The sequence below is a fragment of the Tupaia chinensis genome, unplaced genomic scaffold, assembly GCF_000334495.1.
Source record: "Tupaia chinensis unplaced genomic scaffold, TupChi_1.0 Scaffold000115_1, whole genome shotgun sequence".
NCBI classification, from domain to species: domain Eukaryota; kingdom Metazoa; phylum Chordata; class Mammalia; order Scandentia; family Tupaiidae; genus Tupaia; species Tupaia belangeri.
Window position 1 is genome coordinate 8,663,142 of NW_006159579.1, and position 11,764 is coordinate 8,674,905.

Below are 11,764 nucleotides of genomic sequence, written 5' to 3' on the forward strand. Positions count from 1 at the left end.
AGCCTTGGGGGCTTGGAAAAAAAAAAAAAAAAAAAAAAAAAAAAAAAAAAACACTTGAGCTCATCTGCATGTGTACCCAAAATCCTGACAGGGAGAAATGAGAGGAAAAAATATTATGGTATGACCAATACCATTGGGAAGTGCTTTCTTTCTTTTCTTTCTCTTTAAAGAGCACATGTACCCTCTGACAATTAAAGGGAAAACAAACAAACTGGAGGCAGAACTAGCTAAGACTTGAGTCTGAAAGTTGGGAGAAGTCACTGGAAATGGTTGAGAAAGGGGAGATATAGGAGTTAGTCACAAATGGCATGAAGGGGCCTAAAGAAAAGGGTTCCAGTCTTGAATATCTGTGTACCTATTTATGATATTAGTATTGATAGAAATAAAGAACTTAGGGGAAGAATGGGAATTCAGAATCTGTATTGCTTTCAGCATCTTTGAGCACATCCCTTTATGCTCCCTGGCCTGCAAACAAAGTATTGAAATAATTTCCAAGATTCCATTCACCTTGAAGTTTTGATAATTAAAAAGACAATACCAGAATCCGTGTCACTTTGCTTATTAGTAACCTATAATGATAATGAATGGTATTATGAAACCTTCATTTTTTGGTCTTTGGGGGACTGGCTGTTATACTCTCTTCCCAGAGGCAATTTTTAAAGCTTCCTGAACCTTTTTTTTTCTTTCAGTTTTTGCTGTAGGGCACGTGCACTCACTGGAGAGAGTCAAAGACCTGGAACTTTCTATTTAAAAAACATTATATTTTGCTTTTCTTGAAAGGGCCTCCGATTTCCCTCCTTCACAGCTTTAAAGCCTTCTTGGCCTTCTTACAGAAATGGCCTGTGTACTAGTTGCTGCCTAGAGGAGTCTGCTGCCTTGAGAAGTGAGCAGGAAGGGCCATTAATGACTAAGTCCTATTCTCAGAAGATAAGAAGGCGCCTTTTGCCCCTACAGTGCTGCTTTTTCGCTTTGTGTGGGAAGTAATGGGTAAAGTTTGTGACTGGAGCTAGACGCCTGGGTTTGTATCTTTTTTTTTTTTTTTTTTTTCATTAGATGTGTTTCCTTTAGCCAGTTACTTAACCTCAGTTTCCACATCTGTAAACTGAATATACTAGTACTTATTTCAGTTTTGTTATGAGGGCTAAGTGTGCTTAGGTGATACTTGGCACTTAGTGCTATTCAAGTATCTGTTAAGTACTTTCATTGGTGGTGTTTGTTTGTTTGTTTGTTTTGTTTTGTTTTTAAACAATGGAGAGCACATGTAAAGGGTAGGAGGGAGAAGGTTGGAGGACAAAGCCAGGGTCCTGTTAACGCTTCCTATGTACCTGTTCACATGCCCAGCATATTGGTATTGGTTTAAATGGTCTCATGCCAAGCACATGCATAAGTGCTCAAGATCTGATGGGCTGGAGGACTGGAGGGAAGGGGATTACAGGTCACCAGACCCTGTGGCAGATGTGCCTCTCTCTCTATCTCAAGTGTATGTATTCAAGCTCTATCATGGATAAAGAAAAAAATATTTTAAAATGTTTATTTATTTTTAGGTTTTTGCCATAGAGCACATACACTCGCCAGAGAGAAAGAGAGAGAGAGAGAGAGAGAGAGAGAGAGAGAGAGAGAGAGAGAGAGAGAGAGAGAGAGAGAGAGAGAGAGAGAGAGAGAGAGAAGAAGAAGAAGAAGAAGACGACGACGACGACGACGACAGTGAGAGGGAAGGTGAGAAATCACCCTTAAGGGGGGGATGGCCATAATACAAACCCTTCTCTTCCATTATCTTCCCGGGATTTTAAGCCACCAGTTCCAGAACTCAAACTGTGGTCAGCCATGTAAGAATCCAGTGCCTTCACCACTGTGTCACCTGCTAGCCCCTTAAAATAGTTCCTTGAGACCAACAGATGGTGTGGTAGTTAAGTGCTGGATCCCATGTCGCTGACTCCATGGTTCAATTCCTAAACCCCATGGCTTAAAAATCATGCCAGGCACAGGAACAGCAGATGGTGTAATGATTACATCGCTGGACTCCAACATAGTTGACCACGGTTCGAGTCCTGGATCCAGTGGCTTAAAACTCACACTGGGCACATGTGCATGTGTGCCCAAGATCCTGAGAGGAGAATGGAGGAGAAGGGATTGTGGCATGGCCATTCCCCCCAGGGGATGATTTCTTGCTTTCTGTTTCTCTGTCTCTGCCTATCTGGCAAGCTCACGTACCCTATAGCAAAAATTTCTCTCATGCATGCCCAAAATCCTGAGAAAAATGGAGGAGAGGGGTCAATAGGTGATGTTGGTGTTTAAGGCTCTGGATTCTCACGTGACCAACCGCAGTTCAAGTCCTAGATCTGGCAGCTTGCTTTCTCACTTTTCCTCTCTCTCTCTGGTGAGTATGCATGTCCTATAGCAAATTAAATAATAATAATAATAAAGTAATTTTTTTTTTTTTTTAATGGAGGAGAAGGGGACCAACAGTCGGCATAATGGCTATGTCGCTGAACTCCCATGTAGTCGACTGCGGTTTGAGTCCCTGATCCGGTGACTTGAACTCATGCCAGGCACGTGTGCGTGCGCGCGTGCCCAAGAGGAGAATGGAGGAGAAGGGATTGCGGCATGGCCGCATGGGTTAATACCCAGGGGGTGATTTCTCACTTTCCATCTTTCTGATTCTCTGTTTTTCTGGCAAGCACACGCACCCTATAGCAAAAAAAAAAAAAAAAAAAAGGAAGAGAAGGAATTGCAGAGTTACCATTCCCCTTGTTGGATTTTCCCTACTTTCTCTCTTTCTCTCTCTTTCTCCCTGATGAGCGCACATATCCCCATGGCAGAAATCTTGGGGGCGGGGGGGACACGTTTCTCATAGGCAACATTCTATCTTCACAGAATATTAGATACAGCCCTCCCACCCCCAGAGAGATAACATACACTTTCTCAGAACAGAAAGAAAATACTTTTCCCTCCCTGCTTCCTTCTGCCATGTCCCAACTTCCGTTCATTCTCCCACCCTCCTGCCTAAGTGCCTTAGAGCCTTGGAGAAACCCTGGTCAGCCTTTCCTGTTTGCTTAGTTCCAGTGAGCATCACAGACCAGAGGTTTTGTCATCATTGCTTTAAAAATAGTGTGGGTCATTTTTTTTCTTAGTGGAATTTTGCTAATTGACATATAAGACAGGCATAACCACTCTGAAAAGTGACTTAGTTTTCCATTTGTTCTCTTTAGCATTGACTCTTGCTATCCAATCTCTGCTGGTGTGGCAGAATCTTTTCCCCAGGTGTACTCAGCCTTGAACCTAGAGTCAGCATCTGTGCATAGGCAATAACTGGATGTTTCTGGTCTCAGAGTTCCCCATGTTTGTGGGATAAATGCATACTACCATTACAGAAGTTCTAGGAATGCTACTGTCTGTGTTTTGGTCTTCATCATATCGCAGACTGGACTTACTGTTAAAATGTGTGTGTTCATGTAGTCTTTGGGTTGCTTGCTGTGGTTGACATTATTTAGCCCTCTTGAAGTTTCTTCAGTATTCAGCCAGCTGCTCTCCAGCCTCTGAACTGACCAGTCCTGCAGCCTTCTGTTGTATTTAAAACCCATTTTGTGACTTTGACACATGGTATCTATTGTAGATGATAAACTAACAGGATCAATATAAAGACAAGGGTAATATCTTATAAAATTAGGCAACCGGGCCCAGCAGTTGGCATAATGGCTCTGTCGCTGAACTCCCATGTAGTGGATCCACTGTTCAAGTCTTGGATCCTGTGGCTTAAACGCATGCTGGGCGCATGTGTGTGCGTGCCCAAGATCCCGAGAAGAGAATGGAGGAGAAAGGATTGTCGCCACACACCCCCCTAGGGGGTGATTTCTCTCTGTCTCTTCATCTCTCTCTTTCTGGCAAGTGCACGCGTCCAATAGCAAAAACCTCTCCCCCCAAAAAAGGCAACCGGCATATGAACTTTTTCTTTGGCTCTGGTCAGAATTTCCATCATCTCACTGTGAATGGAGAAGATACCGTTCTTTAAGCTACCATGAAAGAAAGTCAAACTAGTCTTAAGCCTTTTGGAAAAAGAGATAGTGTTATAAAAATCACAAATGATGAGTAAGCCTGACTGACGACATTGGCTCCGTTTTCTACCACTGGTCAAATACTGTTTCCGACATTCTTGGCACGGCCTTAGACACTCTTGTGAATCCTCCCACCCTCTCCCCTGCCAGTGCCTTAGCTACTTAATTCCAGTAGAGTCCTTGTAAAGACTGGCAGTGAAGCATGCTGTTTGCCAGCCTCCTGCTACTGTGGGGGTTATGGATGAGGGGTTGGACTTCCTGATACTTGGCTGTCTTTTTTCTGGAGGCAGGGACAGGAACAGCACTTAATAGTAGAGATGATAACATTGTGTTCAGAGGTCTGGTTGGGCTCCATAAACTCAAAGGTCTAACTGTCCCCAATAGAACAAATGCCTTATACCACAAGCTGTCCTTTACCCTGAGTCAACTGTTCTGCTAGCATAAAAATATAAACCTGTTCTCCTGTATCTAAACAACTGGGAGTAGAGACAAGTCAGTTTGCTTTGGACAGTCAGGATGCTAGTTCATCCCATTTTGGTCTTTGTGATTAATTATGACCTACAAAAGGTGGGGGTTGCTATTCTAATAGAAGCTTTGAATTTCCTGAATAGATTTCCCTCTGGTCAGCAGGCAGAGGAAGTATCATTGACTCTTTTGGCTTTCCTGGAGTGACCTGGGTCCTGTCGCATTGTGTTGTCATTTGTTACTTCCTTTTCCCCAGTCTCTGTTTGATGTGATAATGAACAGTAAAGCTGAAAACAGGAGGTCTGTGAGTGTACACTCTTGTGTGCTGTGATTGCCAGACAGCCAGAAAGACTGTTTTGTAGCGAAATATACTAGCATTCTAAGAATTGCTTTCATAGAGAAAGAGAATGAGGTAGGAGAAGGTGGAACATAAAGGAACTTAAGACTCCTAAATAAGCCATTTGTAGTTTTGTGGGAAGAACAAAATGAGAAATATTTCCAAAGGTTTCATCTTTTTGGCTCTAAGATTCCTGTTCTAGAAAGGTTCCACTTGAGGGTTGGCCCTGTTGTGTAGTCATTAAGCTCTGTGCATAGAAAGCTCAGTCCCACATGGCCAACCACCCAGCCCTTGCAGCTTGAAAATCAAGCCAGGTGCATGTGCATGCTTGCCCAAAATCCTGATGGGATGAGGAAATGGAGGAAAAAGGATTGTGGTATGACCAGGCCCTGTCAGGAGGTGTTCTCTCTCTCTCTCTGTCTCCATCCCTCTGTCTCTCTCTGGCAAGTGCACACCTTATAGCAAAACTTTAAATAAATAAACAAAAGCTAGCAGATGGCTTGGTGGTTAAGGCACTGGACTCCCATGTGGTCATCGGCAGTTTGAGTCCTGGACCTGGTTGCTTGCTTTCTCACTTTCCTTTCCTCTCTTTGTCTGTCTCTGGTGTGTGCATGTGCCCTATAGCAAACATTTTTTAAAAAAGAATAATATAAACTTAAATAATTCTTTTCTTATAAAAAGCTTTAAAAAGGGGCTTCAAAAAATTAATTTATTGGGGGGAAAACCCACACACATACTACACATACAAAGTTATGACATTCATATATCAAATCTTAGACTAGCCATGCATTCGTCTCTAACAGTCTATGTTAAGTGGTAGGAGTCAATTTAGTGGAAATGGAATGGTATTATTGTGATGGAAATACATTAAATTTGGAGATAGAAAAACTAAGTTTAAATGCCAACCACCCCCTTCCCTTTTTTTTTTTTTAGAAGTTTTTGCCTTAGGGTGCATAGGCTCTGTGGAGAGAGAGAGAGAAACAGACAGTGAGAGAGAAAGTGAAAAATCATCCCCCCAGAGGGAATAGCCATGCCGTAATCTCTTCTCCATTCTCCTTCCAGGATCTTGGGTCTGTGTACGCCTGACTTTCAAGCTATTGGGTCTGGGACTTGAACAGCAGTTGAACTTGTCAGAAACCAGGGGAAATCATATCATCTGCAGGCCCCTTAAATTCCAACTTTGCTTCTCTCTAACTTTGTAACATTGAGTAAGTCTTGTGCCCACTGTCTCCTTTGTAAATCAGTATAACGAGGTAGTAAAAACCCATCTTATGGAGCCAGCAGATGGTGTAATGGTTGCTGGGCTCCCATGTAGTTGACTGTAGTTTGAGTCCCGGACCCAGTGACTTAAGACTCATGTAAGGCACATGTATGTGGATGCCCCAAGTCCCAAGAGGAAGATGGAGGAGAAGGGATTGTGGCATGGCCATCCCCTTGGGGGATGATTTCTCGCTCTCTCTTTCTCTCTCCAGCAACCGCATATGCCCTATAGCAAAAAATCTCTCTTTAAAATTAAAGAAAACAAACAAACAAAACAACAACAACGAAAAAACACCTTACAAGGCCAGCCAGTGACATGGTGGTTGGAGTGGCTGGATCCTACCCAACCAACCGATTGCACAATACGAGTCCTGGACCCAGCAGCTTGGAAAACACTCTGGGTATGTATGCATGCATCCATCCCCAAAATCCCAAGAAGAGAATGGAGGAGAAGAGATTGTGGCATGGTCATCCCTCCAGTGGGCATTTTCTCACTTTCTCTCTCTGTCTCTGGAGAGCACATGCACACTATAGCAAAAATTAAACAAACAAACAAACAAACAAACAAAAACCACCTCACAAAAGTGTTTTGAGAATTACATGAAATAATATATGTGAAAACACCAAGTATGGTGCTTATAAATAAATTTGCTTTGGTAAAAAGGAGACTCCAAAAGGTTCATGGAGGGGTCAACAGGTGGCATGGTGGTTAAGGGCGCCAGACTACCAACATGGCTGACTGGTTCGAGTCCTGAACCCGGCGGCGGCTTAGTGTCTCATTTTCCCTCTCTTTTTCTCGTGCATTCTCTCGCTCTGTCCTTCTCTGGTCAAATGAAAATAAATAAATAAAACGAAATAATATAATAATTCTTTTTAAAAAAAGGTTCATGGAAAAATGAAATTAATGGACCAGGTTATTATCCTGCTTGTGAATTTTATTTACTATTTGTTATAAAGCTGGAGAAATTGATGAGAACTGATAGTAGGAGTATTAATGCATTTGGGAGACCCCCTTCCCTTTTGACAAAGTACAGGATACATTTTTGATAAAACATTGCATTATGGTAAAACATTACGAGAATACAATATAAATAGAAACTTACGTTAAAAACAAAAATGTGGGGAAGTTTGGTCACCATGGGTCTCTAATATACTCTGCCCTTGTGAATAAAAAAAATCTGCCCTTGTAGAAACTTGTTATTTTAAATGTGTGGCACATACAGGGACTGGCTTGGTACAATAGTAACATGCTGCTTAAGAGAAGCCATACAGTTCAGATCCATAGCACTGCCAGCCTGAAACACTCCAGGCAAGCTTGTGACTTGCCCAGGATCAGATATGCCGAAGACTGGAAGAAGGGGATTCTGACCCAACCAGAGAGCACTGTGGAAGGTGCTCTTCTCTCTTTGTGCTCATGGGCAAGTGCTCTGTTATGAATAAAGAAAAAAATTAAATGTGTGGCACATATAAATAACATCCTAATTGAGAGCAACATAAAGGGTAGAATATGTAAACACAATAAACTGAGGATTTTATCCTCTGATCTGTGCCCATACCTAGATCTTTCCTAGATCTGTGGTCTTGTTTCTTCTGGTCTCCCTTCCTTCCTGGCAGATTTCATAGAGTTTCTGCCTGTTTCTAATCCAAATGCCTATCTCATGTTGTGACTACTTTGGTGCACAAAAATGTGTGTGACGGCAGATGTTCTCTTGATCCAGGTTCTATGGCTCTGCCTAACTGAATGCTATCATTTATTTCTTCTGCTTTGGTGTTCTGCATAGCCAGGTATCACTTTAAAACAAACTTCATGGGATGAACATAGTCTAACAAGCTTATTGCTGGTGAAATTTGCTTTTCCTATGCTAAAGGTTCTAAATATAAATATGACAGGTGAGAAATACCATGTATTTTAGACCTGACTGTATCAGCTGGAGTTGCTGTCAGTTTTCCCACATTTAGGGTAGAACTCCAGTTCAGAGCACTGAATTTGAGCTCTTTGTTAACTTGTAGAATACATTGGTTAGTGTGGGGAGCAAGGCTCTTTAACTACCTGCCCTAGTTGAACTGAAGAAAGCAATACCTGTAGCATTCTGCCATCTTAAACTACAGCTTGTGATTTTCGCTTTTTGCTTTTTTTTTTTTTTTTTAAGGATTTGCTATAAGACGTGTGTTTACCAGAGAGAAAGTGAGAAATCACCCCCAAGGGAGGATTGCCAGGCCACAATTCCTTCTCCTCTTGGGATTTTGTATATAAGTCATAGTCATTTTATATATGCTCATTATTTCCATCTCTGTCATAAACATTTTCCATACATATTTTTAGGACTCAGATTATAGCATAGTAGTTATATGATTTGATATATCAGTTTCTTCTCCTGTTGTTAGTTACATCAGTTAACAGTTACATTTACAATTTCTTGGAGGTTTTTTTGTTTTCATTATCATGGGATGAACAAAAATGAACATCTTGGGGCTGGCAGGTGGTGTAGTGGTTAAGGACGTTGGACTACCACATGGCATACTGTGGCTCAAGTCCTGGATCTGGCAGCTTGCTTTCTCTCTCTCTCTCTCTCTCTCTCAGCTTGCTTTCTTGCTTTCTCTCTCTTTCACACTTTGTACCTCTCTGTTCAAATTTAAATAAATAAATAAAGTTAAATAAAATAAAATAATTCTTTAGAAAAAATGAACATCTTTATATGTAATATTTTTCCCTAAGAAAAATTTCCAAGAGTTAGATCCCAGGGTAAAAAGATATGAATAATTTAATACTGTTTTCCTTGTATTGTTATATTTTGCTTTTTGTAGGAACCATGGCCTTTTCTATTCTATTAGTATGACCATTCACCCCTTCAAAAGCCAAGGCTTTATAACACTTAGCTCAGGACATGTCCTTGTTTTCAGATGGGTGTTTTCTATTGTGAGGAAAGAACCAAACAGGATTTATAAGTTTCATCTAGAAGTAACTAGCTTTTCCTAGTGAAAGCTAGAAAGAAACACCCTGTGTTGGCACCTCACTGCACAAAGCCCTGATGCAGCTACATATGTGATATGTCTCACGTCTGGCACAGAGCCACTAAGCGCATTTTCAGTAAGTTGATTTTAACTCCCTCACAGCAGATATGAATGCTCAAGTTGGAGCTTTCATTAGTTTTTTGCTGGTAGAATGTTGTAGAAATACATTGGACTTACTGTATGTTCTTAGTCACTTTTTCAAAATGCCCTGTTAGGTTTAGAATGACTACATTTCTCTATTTGGTACCTTTGCTCCTTTGCAAAAAGAAAAAACATCAAACCAAGGTAAAGAAAGTCATATGTGGTTTACTTTATAGTCACATGTAAGTTTCTATAATTTGAGTTATCTTTGGGTTTCTTTGAGTTGACCTTGTGAAATGAACCTTTGTGGTCCCTACTCTGGACTAACCCTTCTTGTTTTGTTTTTCACAGTGAACATAAAGATTCTGAAAAGAAACACAAAGAGAAGGAGAAAACCAAACACAAAGATGGAAGCTCAGAAAAGCATAAAGACAAACACAAAGACAGAGACAAGGAAAAACGGAAGGAGGAAAAGGTACAGAAGTTTCAAGTGGGGTAGGAAGGAATGTAAAATGTACTTTTGTCTGCTTTTAAAAGCAGGTAATGAAAAGTACCTTCGTTACATAGGAAGTTCCAGTGGCCTTGGTGTGAAAAGGTTTCTGTCAGAAGACAGAGCCAACCAACCTTAGTCTTAAATTATAAAGGCTGAGCTATTCAACTTTGTGTTTCTCATAGTACCAAATCTATTCATACAATTATCTTATTTACTTTGTATTGCCAGTGGGTAAATTGATGTAGAGTTTCCACTGGGTCATCAGAAAAGTCATGACATATTTTTCTGTGTTTTTCCTTATAATTTTGCTATAGGGCATGTGTGCTCTCTGGAGAGACAGAAAGCAAGAAATCACTCCCCAGGAGGGATATCCCCACTGCTGTCCCTTTTCCTCAATTTTCCTTGGGACTTGGGGCATGTTAACGCATCCCCACACCCCCAGTGTGAGTTTCAGGCTGCTTGGTCTAGGACTTGAACTGCGGTCAGCTATGTGGGAGTCCAGTGATATAATCATTATGCCATCTGCTAGTCGCTTTTCTGTGCAAAAATGCGTCATGATTTTTCTGACAACCCAATAGAAACAATAATATTCTTGAGAAAATTAATTCTGTTGTTGGAGAAGGCCTTAATGCCTTATAGGTTTTCTACTAATTGAAAGTTCTTCCTGAGTGAAAATTTGGTAATGCTGGTGCCCTTTGTGGCTTTCAATTCCAGCATACCTAGTGCAAGACTTTTCAAAACAGGCTCATCTGGCTGGGAAAAAATAGTGTGTACAAAAAGCATGTTTTTATTTAGTTTTTGAAAAAGCAATTTTGGCACTTGGTAAATTCTGAAACCATGAAATAGGGGAATATGATGAAGATGACATCTCCCTTTTACCCCTAACTCACTTTACCCCTCCTTCCCAGAGGCAACTACTACACTGATTATGTTTCATATCTTTCCAGAAAGACCTTGTGTATACCCCTTTATATATACGTATGAAGATTTTTAAAGACTTAGTTTCTGAAAAGTCTAGAAAGTGGAAAACTCTAAGTTGAAGAAAAAGGAGAAAGTGATTATCCTTTGTTTAAATTAGAAAAAGTAGGAAAGTAGACCATTCCTTTTTTTTTTTTTTTTTGGAGAGATTTTCACTGTAGGGCGCGTGCGCTCGCCAGACAGACAGAGAGAGACATAGAGACAGAAAGCGAGAAATCACCCCCCAGGGGGGATGGTCACGCCGCAATCCCTTCTCCTCCATTCTCCTCTCGGGATCTTGGGCACGCACGCACACGCGCCCGGCGTGAGTTTTAAGCCACCAGGTCCGGAACGCGAACCGCGGTCGACTACGTGGGAGTCCAGCGACATAGCCATTACACTAACTGCTGGTTCCCACCATTCCTTTTTATCTTGCTTTTGTTTACTTTTGGTTTGGTTTCCTCTCTCTTGCCAATGGCAAATCCTTGAGTAGTAGAATATATTTATTGGAGAAAGGGAACCTGCTTTCATTTAAAAGTATAAAGGCACTATTTTGAAAGGAAGTCTTTCTAAATCAGTTGGATAATTTCAGATAGAATATTTGTCAAAAGCAAGTCATGGAAAAATGTCAAGACCTTTAGTTCACCTATTCATTTTTGCTAATAGGAAGGAAGAACCAGCCTGGGATCAAGATGCCCCAAGAGTTGATACTGTATATCCTTAAGTAAGGGAGAGAGGTTTCTTCAAACTTAGTCCTTTCAAGGTAGTAATCAGTTACTATTGTTTTATCTTTCAGATTAGAGCCTCTGGTGATGCCAAAATAAAGAAAGAGAAGGAAAATGGCTTCTCTAGGTAAGACCCCTCTGTTACATTGACTTTCCTATTTCTGGGTTGTAGAGTTGTTGGAGCTTAGAGAGAACAGGCTGACCTGGCCACTTTAAAGGTTCCCAGGAAAACAGCAATGAGAGACTTGGGCTAAGACAATATAAGCATTTCCAGAGTATCATTTAGTGAGACTGACCAGCACATTGTTCAGAAGGTGGTTATGAGTAGAGAAAATCGACAGGAAGAGAGTATAAAAAATATATGTGTGTGTGTGTGTGTGTG

The 11,764-nt window shown here is 41.0% G+C and overlaps 1 protein-coding gene across 1 annotated transcript in view; it reads left to right on the plus strand.

Annotated features, from left to right (window-relative positions):
* TOP1 (DNA topoisomerase I) overlaps positions 1-11,764 on the plus strand; it is a gene marked incomplete at its 5' end in the record, with an annotated part of 71,168 nt that overhangs the window by 10,383 nt on the left and 49,021 nt on the right. The window contains 2 exon segments of the mRNA XM_006144138.2: positions 9,559-9,682; positions 11,454-11,509. Of these exon segments, the coding sequence (XP_006144200.2) occupies positions 9,559-9,682; positions 11,454-11,509 (180 nt within the window).